The sequence below is a fragment of the Euphorbia lathyris genome, chromosome 1, assembly GCF_963576675.1.
Source record: "Euphorbia lathyris chromosome 1, ddEupLath1.1, whole genome shotgun sequence".
Classification (NCBI taxonomy): domain Eukaryota; kingdom Viridiplantae; phylum Streptophyta; class Magnoliopsida; order Malpighiales; family Euphorbiaceae; genus Euphorbia; species Euphorbia lathyris.
In genome coordinates, this window is record NC_088910.1 from 99,416,441 (window position 1) to 99,437,677 (window position 21,237).

Genomic DNA, 21,237 nt, shown 5'->3' on the forward strand with positions numbered 1-21,237 from the left:
ATTAAACTCCAAATCAAAATTCATTTAAAAAATTAACAAAATGATAAAGGCAACATAGATATTTGATATTACAGAATGTAAAATTCAAATTTTTTTATATCAGAAAATGAAATTTAATGGTAGCTCTATAAATGAGGAGCAATGCTAATGCCACCCCATTGTGAGTGAATGGTGGGGTGGGACAAAACATGCTCCCCAAAAATAGACTATATTTCCAACCCATTTCATTTAAAGCTGCAAAGTTTAACCTGTCTGTCACCCATTTCCCTACACAAAAACATGGCCAAACTTTCTAAACCACACCACACCAATCCAAACCTACCACTGATAGTGTGTTGTGCATTATGAAAAGTCATACAAGTAGATACTACATAATTCGATCAGATCAGCCCTTAAACATCACAAGAAAACCGAATCCAATAAGTTTGAGAAGGATCAGCTTTCTTTTTCTGTTCCAAAAGCATCATGTTTTATTTACAAGATCCAATCAAATAGGACACAAAATCTATAAAGGGAAAGCACGCAAACATTTGTGAAAAGTCAAGATCAATACTCACAGCAATTTTTTTGTTGAAATTTACATCCGATCCGAGCTATCTATGTCAAGTAAACCAATCTACTTTCTCTTTTTGCATCTCCATAAGCTTCCCTTCTCACAAGCTTTAGGTTTATTTTCCTAACATTTTTTTGAGAAAAAAAGAACCAATTGACTGTTAATAAAATGAAACATTCACTTCAAACATTAGAAAAATTCTATTTACTGTTCATCTATTTGCTTTATTTCCAACTCAAGCATCAGGAGACAGTATTTCCAGATGGTTTCCCATCTTGAAGGGAGATCACTGTTTCAAAAGCACCAACCAAGGCCTTAACTTTACTTTTCCTCGTCTCAGCAAGTTTACTTGCTGTCTCTTCAATGACATTATTGAACAGGCCCTGGGCGTCTTTCTTTCCTTGTGCATCTTGATGTCTCAAAACAACCTTTTCTGAACTCGGCTTATCATTCGCATGATCATCAGCTCCTCTCCTCTTGAAGCTTCTTCTTCCATCAGATTTGAAACTTTGGTTCTCCCCAATTGCTCTTCCTTGTCTGAATTTGAGCCTTCTTGGAGTGTTATGCTCAGGCTGAATGTCAATCACCCTTCCCTGTCTGAACCGTAGTTTAAAAGGTTCGCTGTTCTTATCCTCTAAATGCAGCAACCCAGCTTTTCTATGCCACCTTTTCTGGTCCCCTTCCAGTGCATGTGCCTCTTCAACAGACTCGGTTTCATCATATTCAGAGACAATCTCATCTTCAGTATCAGCCACAGTATACTCTGATTCCTCTTCATCTTCTTCATTATGAGATGAAGACATTGATGATTCAGGGAGGGACGGAGACTTGGTTGATAATAGTGGAGGCAAAGATAATTCAGCAGAAAGATTTTCATTGTGATCGGACTCCAAAACTTTGTTTCCAGTTTCCATCTTGATGACGTACAGAGTTTTTTCTTCGGCTGCATCGTTGTTTGGTCCTTCAAGTTCCTCAGTGAATTGGTCGGGATCAGGCAGCTTAATCTTTGGATGCTCATTATTGCCCTTCTCAATCTTGCTCTGGTTCTGCAGAGGAGACAGAACGTCTGAGCCCTTGTGATTCCTCGTATTGAGGCTTGGAACTCTACCCAGAGACTTGCTGGACATGGAAGCTCTTGGCGATGCCATTCCTCTTGCAATCCCGCTGCTGGAAGTTTTAGGGGACAACAAAGCTTTTGAGGACAACTGTACTTTGAGAGTTGGCTTGAGGGATAAGGATACTTTTGGATTTGCCTGCCCTTTTACAATGCCACTGCTGGAAGGTTTAGGGGACAGTGAAGCCCTTGGGGACATATTTACTCTCTTTACAGCTATTTTGGAGGACACAATCTTTTTTCCGGTTGTACTGTCACTGTTTCTTCTACCACTTGAAACTCTTGAAGAATCAGGCAATGACAATCTCAACTTTGATGAACTAGAATGTTTTGCAGACAGGTTCTCTTTTATAACCTTAGTTGAAACTTGTTTCAGAGAGACCTTTAGCCTTCCAGATGGTGATGATATATCCTGCTTTACTGTTTTCGGGGATAAGTGAGTTGTTGAATCAAGTGAAGTTCTGAGCTTTACAGCTGCGGCCGATGCCTTCTTCCTCTCCAGAGCATCAGCCTTCCTCCTCTCAAACGCTCCTGATATTGAACTCTGGCTGTCAACTGACTTTGACAATGATTTCCTTGCAATCTGCTTTTGCTCGGGGACAGCCGATGCCTTCTTCCTCTCCAGGGCATCAGCCTTCCTCCTTTCGAACTCTCCTGATATTGAACTTTGGCTGTCAACTGACTTTGTTAAAACTTTCCTTGCTCCTGTCTGCTTCCTCTCAGGGGCCAAAGAAGAACTCCTCTCAAACCGATTTTCACTTGATACTGACCTTTGGTTGTTAATTGATTCTGTTAACACTTCCCTTCCTGCTGTCTTCTTCTTGGCCAGAACTTCTCTCAAGACTGGATTTTGCCTGTCAACTGACTTCGAAAGCAACATCCTTGATGACATATTTTTTGCAGTTGTACCTGAACCTGAACTTGTTACAGAAGTTCTTCCATTGAGTGATATTGGAGGCACCTCCCCCTTTTTAACCTCCGAAGTTTTTGGTGGCACTTTGGGATTTGAATTTGGCTTATGCTTAACCGTTAGCACCACATTTTCCTCTGGCTCAAAATTGGAGGAATTTTCTTCATCAGGCGGCTTTTTAGCTTTCCTTCTTAGAAAGGGAGGCCTTGCTTTCTCTTCAGATCCGTGTTTCCTCCCATATTTACAGAAATCATGACAGGAACCAGTAGAAGCTCGGAGGTAGTTAGGAAGAACTTTTTCTCCAATACTTGAAGAACTAGGCCTTCCTGTGGAGCATCTTCTTGAATTGCCTGCATCTGTATCAGTTGTTCTTGGGGTCTCGGGTAGACTTATGTTCGGCTCAGCCATTTATTAGGTGAAAGGTGAAAATAATGGACTAAAAGACCCTGAAAACAAGCAAAACAAATTGCATAACAATTAATGTCAACTCCAATAAATCACCAGAACTGATGAAAATATTTACAAGAAAAATAAGCCAAACAGTCCTCATATACCAGCAGCAAGTTAGAACAACTCCAAACTGAAGCCTATCTAGCACTTAAACAGAAATTAAATAGAAAATGATATACTACTTGAGATCAGTATATATCCATTTACACCATTAAAAACTAGTCATGCTTTTATCACAATTCTGCAGAGACAGGAAACCAAATGCAATCGTGATAATTTTACAAATTTCAGGAGAACATAACAAATGCTAAATCTGTTCTAATTTGGAATGAGAGAATAATACTATGGTCTATCAAATAGAAAGATGTATTGATTTTGCACAAATACCTTCAAATCAACACCATTGTGAAAAAATAAAATAAAGTAGCTGAGATGAACAACTGATTTGAATCATTTGATAGCATGAGTACTTATTGGATTGCGTTAATTGGAAACCAAATTCAGATTTTGTACATGGATTCTCTCATCCTTAATTATAACTAATAAAGTGCAACCGCTATCAGATATGGAAACAGAAGATATAGTTAAACAAGCTGATTTCACAAACACAAGAAATGGATTAGCATTAACAGCAAATACAATTCCCAATAAACCCACATATGAATAAAGCGTAAATCCCCGACAGAACAATACTAATTTCTTAATCCACCACCAAGATCTCATGTTCCTAAGAATCCAAGCCAACAAATGGGAGATAAAACAAAATCCAAATATCTCAATTGCACTAACAGAAGAAAAAACCATGGTGGAGTAATTTTCAATCTAAACAAAAACAACATTACACAGAAAAAAGAAAAAAGAGAAATAAGAGCTAACACCAACCATAAACAGACAGTTCGCTTATAATCCACCATCAAAATCCAAATATGAAGAAAACCTAAATATAGAAAGCAAACCCCGCATTACATTCTATCAGAAAAGGGCGTATTTCATGGAGAGAAAAAGGGGATATATATGTTTACCTTTGATATGCAAAAACTTGAAGTATGCTGTACAAAATAACGAAGAAAAGATGGCAACTGAAATCTATGAAATGAGTTTTTGATCACTGAATCATAGAAATTGAAAGAGTTTGGGTTATGGTAGAGAGATCGTGCAAGCAAGTGCGTTACAGTTTTGGGGCGTTTGGTGCGGTATCATCTGCTGAATGCGCGTTGGGTTTTCAGATTCTTTATATATATACTTATTTACACAGAAAGAAATGCTCCTACTTTTTTCATGCTTTTTCTTCATATGTCATTTTCTTTGTGTTATTATATCAATATATTAAATTAAATTAAATAACATTTACGGCACAATAATTATTAAATTTATTAAAACTCAACCCTAAACGCCTTTTCTTTAAAAAGAAATAATTATTATTTCCTTTATTTACACATAGTAAATTCATTGAAAGTTTTAATTATGCAATTTCAAAATTTAATTAAATAAATTTAAAACGTTTTTAGACTGAAATTAATATTAGTTCAAAATTTAATAGTGAAAATTATAAAAGATGCTTTCTAGATTACTGACAAAAGAAAAATTTAAATCCTTTCTTTGGAAAGTATGAAGTTTGGGTTTTCTAACAATAATATTTTGCTTATTTGCTAAGGAATCATGAATTTAGTATCGGATTCGGATCTTTTAGATGTGATGAGATTTTATTGCCTAATTCAAAATAATTCAATTTTCAAATTTAAATAATTTGTAATTTTTTTTTATCTTGAATTTAAAAGTATGATATTTGCCTAAAGTAGTTTATATATATATAAAAGTTAGGTCGGTGGTTAGCAGATTATGGATTGATGATGACTGTTGAAATAGCTTTTCAATTTGTTAGTAGATTGTGTCATTCATGTTTTAATTTTTTTAATGTTACATATTATTTAATTGAAATATAAGGTTCCTTTAATGGGGGAAAGACTTGATCAACCCTTGAAGAATGAAATTGCTTGGTGTTGGTGGGTCATTGGCCAATTCACAAGTTACTAGAATATATAAATTTAAATTCCTACAAACTAAGATTGATCTTCATATATGATAAAGTAAGTGTGGTGTTGGGATCTATATGGATAAAGTATATATTAAATTAAATCAATCATCATTAGGAGAATTTAGTAAAGTTGAGCTAATAATGAGTTAAATGCTTAAGAAATTTAGATTATTGGAACCTATATTTAATAGAATTTTGATGGTTAGAGTATGAGTTTTTAAATCTTTCGATATGATTTCGTCAAAAAAAAAAAAACTTTCGATATGATTTGATCGATTTCAGAATAAGTGATGAAAAGTGGCGTAAGGAAGTGATATACTTATATTATTTTCAAATAACCACTATTATCTCGTAATTTCCAATAAAAATGTCTCATTAATCAACTTTTACTCTTTTATGTTTCTAATACATTATCCGCTAGACCCACTAAAAATTCACTAGAAAATATATTGTTAAGTTTATTCAGCAACATGAAAAAGTTAGTTATTACTACTTGTGATAGATGTATTTCTCAATTTTGTATGTTTAAACATATCTAATGTGTAGATGATATTCCATTAGGATGTTGGTTTTTGTTTTCAGATGAAGGTAAAATCTAATTATTGTGTTATTGTTAATTGGTATTGACAAATGTCCTTGTAGTTAGAATTGGACTTCAAATTCTTGTATTTTTGGATCGTTTTGTATATTTTCTTTGATTGTTCTTGAAAAATCTTTGAATGTGCATGTTTCTGGAATTAAAATTTCGATCATTTTATAGTTGATAAACCTTTCCTTCAATCTAGGTTCTTTTGTGATGAATTAGTATAATAATTTGTTCCATTGGTTATAAATTGTTTTGTACTATTTCTGCTTGATAAATGCGTTTTGAGTGGAATATTTTTGTTTGGCGTAGGTTTATGATGATTTTGAAATTTGAGTTTTTACCTATAATTAAGTAAATTCCCCAATAATAATGGGTATGTTTTTATTCGCGGACAATGTCATATTAGAATAGAATTTAGGTTTAAACCTTTATATTTAGAATAGGAGAATATAAAGTGCTAAAAATTAAATGTAAAGATTTAAATATATAGATAGGAGAAGAAAGAACAAAGAAACAAAAATTCATTCTCAGAGATAAAAAAAAACAGATAGAAATTTTTTTAGAAAGAGAATGAGGAGAGGATTTTTTAGATAATTTATATATAGGATAAATTATAATTATAAGAGTGGTTAATTGTGAGCTCCAAAAATTAAGAAAAGTCAAGATATATGTAGAAAATGATAGCTGTAAAATGAACTGGAAATTTCCTAAGATAGATTAAAAAGTTGTTACTATAGGATTTGGATTAAAATTCTCAAAGCTTGACAACTGTAATTACAATTATTGATAATAATAATAATATAATAATAATAATAATAGATTACACCTTATTTCCTATCTCTAATTTAATTTATTTAGGATTCTAATATTGCAATTGATGAGAGTGAGATGGTTTTGTATAGTCAGTAGCGTTCACATGGACCCTGAATTTGGTCATTCACCGTTTGATCCAGACTTATTAAATTTACATTTTAGGATGCTTTGAATCTCCATCGTAGGATTTTAATGAGCCTGAATCAAACGGTGATTCAGGATCCATGTGAACGCTGCTATTTTGTATGTTATGATTATTATATATCATTTCATGAATATTTTTCACATTTTTGAAATTAAATAATTAATATAAATGAAAACAGGAGAATGAAAGTTGGGCAATAGTGCTATGATTTGGAGCATCCAAAATAAGATTTCATGATGATTGGTATCCAATGTGCTCAACAATATCATATCAATAAACTAAAAAGAAAAATAAAAAATTCAAATGGATCCCAATAATCAACCTAATTGCATAATTACCATCATCATAACTCAACTCCACATATTAATTAATATATTATTTAGTTAAATAATTTAATTATTCCATAAATTTTGGAAATAATATATTTATTTCCTCTAAATTAGTTTTCATAAAATAATATACTTATTTTAAAAGTAACACAATTAATTTTTTAAGTTATACAACATTACAAATGGAAATTCCAACAAATTATAATATATATCACTTTAATTAATGAATCATTTAATTTAATTAATGGATCAATAAATCACGTTAAATGATTTCAAGAAATCAATGAAATATTTCAAAATTCAGAAGACCCATCATATTATTTGGTCAAATACAGGTGGTCTTCATGTTATCTATATATATTGATATAGTATAAAATAAAGGCCTAGATACATGGACCAATCACAAGAACGGATTCCAAAGATATACTCCTTCTAATCTCTAAGTTACATCGTGATTTACGATAAAAGGGAAACAGGTACAAAAGCACACAAAGTGTAAGTCAATCAGTTGTCAACACGTGGAAAGCTACTCAATAGTATCTGTGTTTCAGTTATCTATAGATAGTCATTCCTAAAAGAACACAAGGTATGTAATCACATTCATTTGAACTCTGCTTTCAAGTCTACTTACTCTCTTTAATAACATATTGACTTAAGCATCAGAGAAGGAACGCCGGGTTAGGTTTTGTTTTGTTTGTTTTTTATTTTTCTTATTCCTACCAAAAAAAAGAGAAGGGACGCCGTACTCCGGCTCCTCTCTGACAATTTGTTCATTCTGTTCAGGTGACTCCAGTTCAGTCTAACCATCATATTCTATAAATTAACAAACATATATATATATATATATATATATATATATATATATATATATATATATATATATATATATATAAATCAGTAGTCTCTTGATCTTGAGTCAAAAAGTTGATTGGTTTTTTGAATTTACAATTTACAATATATCTCGTTAGCTCCATGAGCTTGCTTAAAATGATCTATTGACTTTAATTTGTTTAACTGGCAAACCCTCTTGATCTTGAGTCAAAAAGTTGATTGGTCTTTTGAATTTACAATTTACAAAATATCTCGTTAGCTCCATGAGCTTGCTTAAAATAACCTATTGACTTTAATTTGTTTAACTGGCATATTAACCCTGTGACTTGATTATAGTAATCAATAGGGCCTTTGAACTTGATTATAATAATATACATTTCAATTTATCTAAAATCAATTTTGTTCTACCATATGGACTTAAAAATTAATTATATCACTTAAAAAAAGTTTAGGAGGCTAGTACGAGATCAATCAACCTTTTTTTATCCAAGTTCAGGCTACTAATGTATTAATGTATTAGGCATATAGCTATAATCGAGCCGAATCGAGCCGAGCTTTGGCCTACTCAAGCTCGACTTGTCATATTGTTAATGAGCTTGATCCGAGCTTTGAGCTCGGTCTAGCTCAAATTTATATTTGAGCTCAGCATGTTTAGAAGCTTGTTTGTTCACGAGATGCTCACTAGCCGACTCGTTTATCTTGTTCACGAGCTTAGCTTGCGAGCTGCTCATTTATTTTGTTCACGAGTTTTACTCTCGACCAGTTCGTTAAGCATGTTCATTCGTTTATTTTGTTCGCGACTGAAATGATATCAAATAAAATAATAGCATGTTTAGCAAATGAAATAAATACAATTTTACATGCATAAATATTAAACATCTCATTTTAATCCTTTAAAACAATGAATAAAATTAGATCTATCTATTATTAAACATTAAATATTAAACATCTCCTTCGATATTATTCATGAGCTTATTCATGAGTTTCTATCGAGCTTGTTTATGACTTGTTCACGAGTCTGTAACTGAGCCTGCTCGTGAGCTTTCGAGCCGAGTTTTGTCGTGCTCAAGCTCGAATCATTTACGAATCGAGCTTTTAAATTGTGTTTATAAACGACTCGTTTATAAATCAAACTGAATCGAGCCGAGCTTTAATCGAGCCGACGCCGAACCACTCGATCGACTCATTTACGATCCTAATTAGGCATGATATTTTTCCTCACACTACAAGAAAGAAGAATTTGATAATGTTATTGATATGGTTGGAATTTGAGAAAGTTAAAAGGGTGGGGAATTGGTTTTCCAAAAAAGTGATATTATGTATTTTTAGAATGATTTGTTAGATGAGAAAAGTGGAAAGAAGAAGAAGAAGGTTCTATATAAGCAAGGGCATGCCCTAAAAGTATAATAATATGTCAAAGTTAAAAGATAATAGAAGAAAATTCAAGAAAATGACAATTCATTAATCACTTTGGATTCTCTCTTAAACACTCTCCATGCTATATTAGATCTACCACCTTCTTTTGTGTTTTGTTTATCTATATATCAAATTTAATTACCCTTTAACATGGGCACGTGGTGCGGTTTGCGTGGGTGGCTCCATGGAGAGGCTGCACCGCCTTGGATTATATTATATCGGGATTTAATAGTAATCATATATTATATAAAAAACAAGAATAAACATAAATTGTTTTTTTTATTAGTCAATGTGTTTTAACATTTTTTTTTTTTTTTTTTTTGGTAAGAAGTCAATGTGTTTTAACATTAATAGTAGAACAATGAGTTTCAAAATTTATTTTACAACTGTTTTCTTAATAATAATAGGGATAATTTCAAATTTAGCAATATTGTTATTAAGGAAACAAATGTTGTATCTAGGTATAAAATAGTATAATTTTGAACCTAAGATTCACCAAACGATACTACTTCAACATCATTAATGGAGGATGAAATTTTTTCAATAACAGAAAAGCCTTATTGGGTGGTCAGAATGTTAATAGCTAGAATATAAAAGTGGATTACTAAACCCAGCCATGAATTCCCACCCCTAGCCCCGTAAAAAGACCAAACTATCCTTTACCCAAAATTTGAAAAAACACAAAACCTCTCAAATACCCTACACACTCTTTGATCAAATCCGGACTAATTTGTGAACCAAAACATGGAGTGTAACAACAACCGTAAAGGGAAAGCGAAAATAATAAGATTTACCGTTTTTGTTTTTTTGATTTAAGTTAAAAATTGAATCTGTGGGTGATTTTTTAAAACGCTGGAATCGCAGTCGGGCGTATGAACATCGTGCCTGACCTACGGTTCCGGCGTATGAATATCACGCCCAACCTGTGGTTCGGGTGTGAGGCTATCACGCCCGCACCATAGGTCGGGCGTGATATTCATATGCCCTCACCATAGGTCGGGCGTGATGTTCATACGCCCGACCTATGGTGCGGGCGTGATGTTCATACGCCCGAGGGGTTTTTGAAATGTTTTTTAAAAAAAAAAAATTATATTTACGTTTTAATTAAATTGTTAAATGTTTACATTAAATTGGGGTTTAATTTATATATGAAATTTTGAAATTAATTCGATTATAATTTATATGTTAAATTTTTAGATTAATTTAGTGTAATTTTGTAGACGGAGCGGCCTACTATCGGGGGGAAATTCGTCCCGTCACCTGCTCATCGTCTAGATATGGACTAGCGGACTAATTTTTTTACGGGTTTAATTCAACAACGGACTATTTTTTTTACGTAACATGTATTTACGGATTTAATTCAATAGCGGACTAGTTATTTTTTTTGCTCTCCCGACACGCGGGCGTGTGACTATCACGCCTCACCGTGTGGTCGGGCGTGATAGCCCCACGCCTCACCGTGTGGTCGGGCGTGATCGCTACACGCCCGACCACACGGTGAGGCGTGGGGCTATCACGCCCGACCACACGGTGAGGCGTGATAGTCACACGCCCGCGTGTCGGGAGAGCAAAAAAATAGCTTTTCCCCTCCCAAAACCCATGAAAGGGCATTTTCGTCCTTTCACGGGGCTAGGGGTGGGAAAATGGGACTGGGTTTAACAACACCCATATAAAATTGCACATGAAATAAAAACGCATCTGTCATTAATGAGGTTTGAAATTGAATTGTTTTTTATATAAGGATTAAATTATTTTTCACCTGATAACCATATAGATAAATTTGTATACAATCTAACAATAATATAGGAATTAATTATTTGGTTCTCTACAAATTATCAAAAAGTTTGATATTCAATCAGTTCTTCTTGTTAAGGGCGGAATTAATTATATTTCATATATATTAAATTTAAATTTGTAAACAATAGAGTATGGGAGCTACCTAGAGCCTCTAAAATACTAGAGCCATTTGTAAAACTCAAGCATTTCGTAATTTTTTTTTTATCATGGCTATTTAACTTAAAGGGGTGATTTGGAGAAACTAAAAGGTCGACTATGCAAATTACCTCATATGAAAAGTCTGATTTGCAAATTAACTAAAGCATATGTATTTTTTAACCGAAAATTTGACTCAAATCCTTCAACTGCAAATTGCACAAACCACAAATCCACGTTTGCAAGTTTTTAAACCGCATGACTAGGTTTGCAAATTGGGCAAACCACCAGATTTCTTTTTACTTTACCCATGTTGTTAAGAGAGAAATTGTGATATAAATTTAAAGGCCCTTTATTGTATTATTATTATTGAGAGGCAAAGATTGAAAAAAAGGACAGTGCACGTGATTCCATGTTTAGTACTTCCTTCATTCTTTTTTGGGTAAATTCCAAAAAAAACCTCTGTGGTTTGATGTTGTTCCAAAAAAACTCTTGTGGTTTGTTATTACAAAAAAAAGGACTGTGGTTTGCGCCGTTACCCGAAAAACGGAAATGGGCTTAACACCGTTAATTTGCTGACGTGGCACAAGGGTAAAACGGGAAAATCAAATTTTTTTTTTATTTTTTTTATTTTTTTCTCTCTTCTCTCTCCTCCCTCTTCTTCTTCCTTCTCCTTCATCATCTCTTCTCTCCTCCTCATTATTCCTTCTCTCCTCCTCCTCCTTCTTCTTCCTTCTTCTTTTTTCTTCTTCTTCCTCTCTCTCTCTTCTTCTTTTTTTCTTCATCTTTTTTTTTTAATTTCCAGAATTTCTGGAAATATTCCAGAATTTCTGGAAATATTCCAGAATTTCTGGAAAATTAAAGGGAGACAGCGTTTGCCTTGAGGAAGTTACCTTTGGCCAAGGCCAAAAGGTACTTGGAAGATGTTATGGCTCACAAGCAAGCCATACCCTTCCGACGTTTTTGTGGTGGTGTTGGACGTACTACTCAAGCAAAAATCAGACACTCTAATGGACAAGGATGATGGCCTGCGAAATCGGCCAAGTTTATTCTCGATTTGCTCAAGAACGCCGAGAGTAATGCTGAGGTATGTCCTCTTGAGTTAGGCAATCTAAATATTTCAGGACATTTTCTTATTCTCATATATGTGAATGATTATACAGGTGAAAGGATTGGATGTGGACAACCTCTTCATTACTCACATCCAAGTGAATCAAGCACAAAAGTAGAGGCGTCGTACCTATAGGGCTCACGGAAGAATTAATCGTAAGTTCTGATTTAATCTCTTCAAGTTTTAGTTTGCAAATTTACTAGCTGTCTCATTGATATGTTACTTCTATCTTGTTCAGCTTACATGTCCAACCCTTGTCACATTGAGTTGATTTTGTCTGAGAAGGAAGAATCAGTTCAGAAAGAGGTAATTTCACTTGCAACCGCCTTTAAAACATGGTTATTACCGCGGCTTTTGATAACCCGCTTGACGCCACCCGTTTGATATGATTCTCAATTTGTATATAATCTCGTTTAATATATAACCCCCTTGACACCACCCGTTTGATATGATACTCAATTCGTATATAATCTCGTTTAATATATAGATCATGGCAATCTGTTCTGACACCCTACTTGTGTATATTTTTCAGCCCGAGACCCAGTTGGCGACCAGCAAATCTAAGAAGTCTCAGGCCATGAGAACATGTGCTTCTGCTTGAGTACTGGGAACAAGGTCAGGGTCTGGGATGGGCTCGGCCGGTGGCGGCGGCAATGGTGGTTCAGGAGATTGAGGATTGGATTTGGTGGCAAAGACTAATTCTGGATATGAATTGTACAAAAATGATTTCCAGAAATCTGGAAATTTTCCAGAAATCTGGGAAATTTCCAGATTTCCGGAAATCTGTCCACATTTCCAGAAATCTGGAAATTTTCCAAATTTCTGAAAAATTCTAGATTTCTTCGAGTGGTGGATTTTTTAAAAAAAAAGAATAGAAAAAAAGAAGAAGGAGGAAGAAGAAAAAGGAAGAAGAAGAAGGGAGAAGGAAGAAGAAGAAGGAGGAGAGAAGGAAGAAGGAAGAAGGAGGAGGAGAGAAGGAAGAAGAAGAAGGGAGAAGGAAGAAGAAGAAGGAGGAGAGAGAAGAGGGAAAAAAATAAAAAAAATAAAAAAAAATTCGAATTTCCTGTTTTACCCCTGTGCCACGTCAGCAAATTAACGGTGTTAAGCCCATTTCCGTTTTTCGGGTAACGACACAAACCACAGTCCTTTTTTTTTGTAATAACAAACCACAAGGGTTTTTTTGGAACAACATCAAACCACATGGGTTTTTTTTGGAATTTACCCTTCTTTTTTATATGTCGTTTAAGGTTGTTCACCAATACCAATACAACATTAATTACACTATTAAAATGACTTTACCCTAAATACCTCTCTCCTGAATTTCTAATTTCTATGTAAAAATTCTCTATTTTCTTAAATTTTATGGATTAATTGGGATTATTTGCATTAATATTAAACTTCTCTCTTGTCATAAATAAAGGCAAAATAGAGAAAATATTTCTAAAAGTGCATTGATAATACAAAACGACATATAAACAAGAACAAAATAAAAAAAACTAAAACATCATATAATAAAAACGGAGGGAGTATCATATTTCCCATGGAACCACATGTTTTATTTTTCAAAATCATTATTTTTTAGTTTTCTCTCTCTAAACTTAATTTTCTCTCTCCTAATCAAACAACGCATAAATGATATCAAAACTAAAAAGTTGAAAAATTAAAGCTGTTTATAATATGATCAATTCTTGAAATTTTCTATTTTGATCCATTAAATTGGTAATTTCAATCTAAAAGTCATTGATTCCTAAATGAAAAAGAATCTCAGTCCTCTGTTTTTAACCAAAAAAAAAAACCCACAGGCACCTAACGAAACCACAAAGTTCTTTTTTTTTTATAAAACTAACCTTTATTTATAAATATAATTTTTAACAAGTAAGAACTCAATAATTATTATAATTGAAATATATTTTAGATTGGATGCCGCCCTAAAATAAAATTTGACTATTAACTTAATTAGATCGCAAAAAAAATGATATATATTATTATGTAACTTATTATTTTTTTTAATTATAAGGAAAGAAAAGAAGAAACAAAGCGAATTAAAGAATAATTAATCGAGGGAAACAAAACCCAATTAGATCATTCTATGCTCGAGAATTGTCATTTGAAAGATCCATAAGGACAATAGTTCTTGGAGAATAAAAAGTTTTCTTTTCAATCATAAGATCATGCATCTATTATACTCTCCATAAACATGGATACACTTGGTGAGAGTATCTTTATATGCAAACTCTCGAATGGAGTTGAGAAGATTTTTGGGAGGGTGAGTAATAGGGTAGGAGCCCAAAATGAGAGTGATAGCTTCCCAACACTCGCTTTCCACAAGTAAAAATTGAATGCCAAACTGTCTAGTAAGGAGGATACTTGTTAAAATTTCCCAAACATAAACTATAAAAGAATCATTAACTGTTAATCTTTGAAGGAAACCTGAAAGGACTCTATTGCTGAAATAATTCAAGCTTAGATTCCTCATTAACAAAACACTTATTTATACTATATTTAGCTAAGCAGAAAAACCGAAAACTATACAAACTTTAATTAGCACCGAATCCTACACAAACTCTAATTAGAGCAAACCATGTAGTACAGGGTAATTAGGAAAATATAATTAGTTCCTAGCCCAATACGACATCCTTATCATCCACCCTTAAGCTGTACTGGACCACACTAAAAGCTTGTCATGAAGCAATTGAAACCTCCCGTGATGCAACGATTTGGTAAAAACATTCGTCGTTTGATCAACAACAGAAATATATCGCATCAAAGAGTGTCTCGGGAAACGTACTCTGGAGTGCTAGATAAAGTTTATAGCAGATTGGCTGGGTGGAAACGAAAATGTTTATCATTCGCAGCGAGAGTTACTCTCATTAAATCAGTTCTAGCTGCAATCCCAACGTACGCTATGCAAACTGCACGACTACCAAGCTCTGTAATTGAGGAACTGAAAAAGTGCATAAGAGGTTTTTTTGTGGGGAGATTCCGAGGATGGAAGGAAAATGCATCATATAGGATGGGGGAAGGTGGTGCAACCCAAAACTTATGTCTTAAACAAGACTGGGGATAAAGGCGCTTCGTTCTAAATCCCGGGGTAAACAAGCGAACTGGACTTTCACTTAGGAAAAAGAGGGAGATCTAGCTCTTGTTCATATGCCTCAGCTGCTATTGAGAGGAATAGAATCCGCTGCTTGAGTGAATGAAGTAGGAGCCGTTAATGAATTTCCTGAAGCAAGAGATGACTCCTCAATTTTCAATTCTGGTAAGGCATTACTGACATCTTGGAATGGACCCCAGGAAAGAGAAAGGCAGGTTATTCGGAAACGAGATCAATAATTGGACCCGGAATCAAGGCAAGGAAAAGCTTAGCTTAAGAGATTTGAACCGAACAACCTGTAAATTTGACTTTTGATGCTCCTTGTATGAGTTTTATTGTTATAATACATTGAGAGGAACCGCCCCCTCGGCACTCAGGCAGTAACTCGCCCATTCTTTCTCTTAATGCGAGAAGTATACTTGTGCTTTTGAACGAACTTTATCCCTAACGAAATAGAAAACAATTTCTAAGTGCTTACTGTTGTTAGGGAACAGAAGATTAGCAGTTAAATAAACTGCACACAAATTATCACATCATAAGATAGGATGAGAAGTTATTGGGAATCCAATCTCATGGAGTAACATTTGTATCTAACTCAGCTCAGACATGGCATATGAGATCGAACGATATTTTGCCTCTATAGACGAATGAGAAACTATATGTTGCTTACGCGAGGATCAGGATATAAGGCATGTACCTAGAAAAACAACATGAACAAAAAGCCTTACAATACTTGGTTTGAAAAAGAATAGCCTTACAATACTTGGTTTGATAAAGAAAAATCCTCATAGAACTCCATTAAACTTCGACACCCAAAAAATAATGTACCCATCCAAAATTCTGAATGGAAAATTGAGACTCCAAAAATCGAATAAGTTTTGTAACCATACTCGGGACATTATCGGTGACCGGTAAATCATCAACATAACAGAACAATCTAATAGTGCCACGGTGATAATAATATAGAGAGTTGTCTATTTTTGATCCCTTGAAACCAAATATAAGTAGTTTGGAGGTTAACTTCTCGTGCCACATATGTGGTGACTGTTTGAGACTATACAGAGATTGAATGATCAGCAAGTTAGAGAGAGACAAAGGTTGGCTTTGGCTCCTCTAGGCTCAATTTCTTGAAAACAGAGGCATTAGGTTAACACTTGTCGTAAGATCATATAAGGCTTTATCAAAATGGCGGAGCACCTTTCAATTAGTTTAACCGTTTCATGGTCCTCTAGCTTCCTCTTTTTAAATAGAATATACTTTAAAAACTTTTCATATATTGACATATTCTCCAACGCCTCGATGAATGGAATGTTAATTTGAAGTTTTTTAAAGCTGTCAAGAAATTTCATGTATTGCTTATCGAGCTTATCTTTGTGCAATCATTGAGGAAACGAGATTTTAACCAGTGTTGGTTACATATTATAATTAGCAAAAGGAGGAGGTGGGTTAGATTTTTGTGGAACAGAAGTTGGAACACTTACCTTTGTCTTTTAAGAAGTGGATTTTGTTGGAATTGGGCCCACAGCTCGTCGAGCTACTTCCTTAGTTTCATTATTACTTACATTTTTTCCACTTTTAATAGAGATGTAGTTAAATTTCTCCTTCGGGTTAGGCTCCATACTGGTGGGAAGACTTCCAAGAGGAGGCTCATGCAGAAGCTTGGTAAGTTGACTCAGTTGAGTCTCCAAACCTTATCAAAGATTCTCCATATTGGCCAAACATCCTTCCATGCTAGATACAATCTTTATTAGCTTGTCTTCCACTTTATTCTTCAGTTTTTGTCCTTGTGGTGGATGATTTTATGGTTGATGTGGTTGGGGTTGATATTGTGGTGGTGATTGGTGTTATGGTTGACATTCGAGAGGGCTAGAATGAGTGGAGTTTTGAACATTGCTCCAAGAGAAGTTAGGGTGATTTCTCTAAACTGGATTATATGTGTTCGAGTATGGATTATTTTGTTTCATAATGTAATTAGCAACCATATTGGCTTGCTCGGTTGCAATTGGGCATTTGGCTCCATTATGGCTTATGGGGCACATATCACAAATGAATGGTTTAGGTACGACATTGGGTTGAATCATGGCCATAAATGAATCTAAATTTTGACTCAACATGTCAATTTATGGATTTGGTGTAGTCTCTATGACAAACATACTCTTTCTTGCCATAGGCTTTCGGTCTGCCAATTTGCACTCCGCTCAGCCAACTCCTTCACAAGCTCATAAGTAGCAGCTTCATCTTTTCGAAATAAGTTTCCACCTGTAGCAGAATCAATAGTAGCACAATTAGATGATAATAAACCTCCATAAAAGAAATCTATTTGCTGCCACTTGGTGGGGGCATTTTCTCAACAACTTCCAAAATCTTTCCCATGTTGTATGAAGAGTTTCACGGTCATATTGCTTAAAATAACTTATTTCATTACGGAGATGAGCGGTTTTAGATGGTGGAAAGTATTTAGCAAGAAATTCTTTTATAATGATATCCCAACTAGTGATAGTGTCAGAATCTAAAGAACATAATCAATCAACTACATCATCCTTGAGAGAGAAAAAAGGAAGAGCTTTAAGCGTGTTACTTCAGTCGGCACACCATTTTGCTTGAAAGTACCACAATGAAGCAAGAATTTGTTGAGGTGAGCATTGAGATCCTCATGAGATTCCCCACTGGATTTCCCTGAATTTTGAAGCATCTGGATCATTGCAGGTTTGATCTCAAAATTGTTAGTGTCCACCGTTGGATCGATAATGGTTGAAGTGATCATCGAATGCAATGGTTTGAGTAGATCAAGAATAGATGGAAGATCAGTCATCTTTACTTTTTCTTCTTTTACCAAATTTTTGCTCGTGTCGAATTCTGCAAAGAGTTCGTTTAATTTCTAAATCAATATGCAAAGGAGAGAAGCTTCTAGTTGTTCGGGGCATAAACAAGAAAAATAAAATAAAAACAAAAATAAAACTTAAATTAGCTAGAGTTCTTTGGAATAAGTATCAAATAAAATTAGTCTTCAATAACCGCGCCAAAAACTTGATATAATAAAAGCATATAATAATATAAAGAGCAAGTGAACCCTATCGTATCAAGTAATAAAGTTCATAAAGAAGAATATCGATCCAATAAGGACTAGTATTCAATTCTCAATTCGTACTAAAACTGTATGTTATCTAAGGTATCAATTAAGCGATTTTGGCTTTTCTAACTAATAAAGAAAATAAGTTGAATAAGAAAATAGCAAAGCATTAAACACTTAATTTGTTTAATGCTTTGCTATTTTCTTATTCAAGTTATTTCCTTTATTAGTTAGAAAAACAAAAATCCCTAATTGTATTTGAAAGCATTAGACTTTATGAAAATCAAGGTTAAGTCGTAACCTAGGCCACGAAGCCGCACTCTCCAGTTAGGGAATATGATTAACTAATATGCTAAGTTAAATTCTTTACTTGATTAGGTTTCACAATTTAACTTTTCTATTCAATTACTTGGTTAGGTTTCTCAAATAAAGGTAAGCAATAGTTTTAGTTAATTCTTTTGTTAACTCCTACAACACAACATAAATACTTATTTAACAATCTATACTTGTTAAGCATGGTTCACTGTCATCCTATTCTATGATGGTTTAGCTCATGTTTGAGCTAAAATGTTAAGGCATAATAAGAGTGGAGGTATACGAACTTATGCTCAACAAGTCCTTTACTAATTCAAAGCTTAGTATGGAAAAAGATATAGATGAAAAAGAATTTAATTAATCAACTACATTCAGAACAAATAGGTGAAGTTTCAACGATTTAAGCTTGCTAACTAAAATAGAACTAAAACAAAACGAAATTGTAAACTAAACTGAAACTTAAAAGCTCAAACGAATGAAAACCTAACGTAAAACTATAATAGTATGAAAAGTATATCAAATTACAAAGTAGAAGTTCCTATTTATAGGAATCCAAGATCCTTATTTCATTAGGAATCCTAAAACATCTCACTAGTCATCGGTGAGTCTTCCTCTCTTGCCATAGATGAGTTAGAGTTGGATAAGAAAGGTGTTGGAGTGTTTTTAGGCAGAGTCTCGCAATCCTTCTAATTATGGATTTGATTGCAGCTCTGATGTAGCTCGTTGAGCAACTGCTTAAGTTCGAGTTCTGCATATTTGACTTTGTATTCATTGTTTGACTCTACATCAACAACTCGTCGAGAAGATTTACCTAGCTCATTGAGTTACTTCCTTGAGCTCGCCGAGCAACCATGAGTAGAATACTCCAATTTCTTCGTTTAAAATCCTGAAATTACTCAAAACTCTAATGAAGACAAGAATAAGGCAGAAAACACAAAACTATGGAGAAATATGTAAAAATGACTAAAAAATAATACAAAAATATCACATAAAACTCTATATAAAATGGTGATAACAATCAACATTCTCCTCATCAGAAGATCCATCAACAATCAGCGTTAGAGAAGAAAGAGTGGAAACGTTCATCAACTAGGTTTTTTTTTCAAAGTCGATCTTTCAAGAAGCAACACAACATTATGCAATTCATTGTTTCTAAACATATCGATTATGATTATTTTAGATGATACAGTCTTGAAGGAATAACGTCAATGCCTGAACAAGGAGTGGTCCTAAAGGACAACGATAGAGACACAAATGTTTTACTGAATCTCATTTCAGGAATTGAGAGAGTGACTGAACTATATTAGTAAGATGTTTTTTCAACATATGTAGACACGTCTTAAAGATGTGAGGCTCAAAGAATGATACTTTTGCTAAAGTAGACAATATCGGCAAAGCATTGGCCCATATCATTACCATTGGTATCAAAACCGACTTTCCAAGTATGTTGTGTAGATTCAAAGTCTAATGATTCAGTGTGACGTTGAGATGGAAGGTCTGAGTAATGAGTGGCCCAAATGATGACGTTGGCATATAAAATGGCCTATGATTATATCTCAAAGATTAGGTCATGTTAGTTAGAAGAAAAAGATAGCTTCTTTATGTTTATAGTTATGGGTTGGGTTTGACATATGCTGATATGCATGTTGCCTCGTGCGAGAATGAATGAATTCCAATTAGAAGTTGGTGGGTCAGGAGATATGGACTCTCTAACCAAAATATATATTATTTTAGTGTTCCATTTGAATTTCTTGATTTTCTCTAATTTAACAAGTAACTCATTTCATCCCCAACGACTAACTTTAATTAATGAACTTGTCAACTGTTTATGCTTCTCTTCCTATGACTTTTTCTGTTACTTGGACCCATGATACTGTTATTATTGACATTTTTTTATACCTAATTTTCAACTGTCGTTTTAATTAATGTTTATTTTGAACAACTCATATCTTTACTAGATTAAAGTTTTCTCATCAAAACATTTGAACTATAGGTTAACTTTGAGTAATTTTCACCTGGTCAATGACCAAATGAATTCAATCAATTACCATTGGATTTAAACTTATTAAAATCATGTAGTGGAGATTGAGATCATTGTAAGGCGTAGATTCACACCTGCTAGATCTAATGGTGATTGATTAAATTCACATGGTCAGTCACTGATCAGGTGAAAACCACCATAATTACTTAATCCTATAATTCTATAAATAGAGACATGATATCCAACGACTCGGTGTTTAATATAAGAACTCCAGTTTAGGAGTCTACAAATATACAAGTTCAATCAGTTCATTAAAATCAATTATCTGTAAAGCAATTGAGATAATGTTAAAATTTTAAATGTGAAAAATGAAATATAAATGTGCATAAAATGAAATTGATTAATTGACATTATTTTGTTGCTGGAAGATTGTGGATACCCATCTTTTGGGCAAGGAGAGAAAGATAGAAAGAAACCATAGGCCTCACGAAAGAGAGACCCCATTTATAAGTACATCTACTTTTGTTCTTTGCTTTGTCTGCAAGTTAAAGC

General features: G+C 33.9%; 1 protein-coding gene and 1 pseudogene across 2 annotated transcripts; one reads left to right on the plus strand and one right to left on the minus strand.

Annotated features, from left to right (window-relative positions):
* Positions 1–508: 508 nt before the first annotated feature.
* On the minus strand, positions 509–4,251 carry LOC136208704 (uncharacterized). 2 transcript variants are annotated; one of them, XM_065999830.1, is made up of 3 exons: positions 4,050–4,251; positions 3,910–3,964; positions 509–3,023 (listed from the first exon to the last, which is right to left on the minus strand). In XM_065999830.1, exon 3 carries the CDS (start codon positions 2,983–2,985, stop codon positions 796–798), a length of 2,190 nt encoding a protein of 729 aa, XP_065855902.1. In that variant the 5' UTR covers positions 2,986–3,023; positions 3,910–3,964; positions 4,050–4,251; the 3' UTR covers positions 509–795. The 2 variants fall into 2 exon arrangements, with proteins under 2 accessions (XP_065855902.1, XP_065855895.1); XM_065999823.1 differs by lacking the exon at positions 3,910–3,964.
* A 6,638-nt stretch (positions 4,252–10,889) lies between these two features.
* Positions 10,890–12,845, plus strand: LOC136218836 (large ribosomal subunit protein uL22y-like; annotated as a pseudogene).
* Positions 12,846–21,237: the final 8,392 nt, after the last annotated feature.

Bases quoted from the DNA above. Each gene is read 5' to 3' on its own strand.
- LOC136208704 (XM_065999823.1), bottom strand. From the start codon at position 2,985: ATGGCTGAGCCGAACATAAGTCTACCCGAGACCCCAAGAACAACTGAT.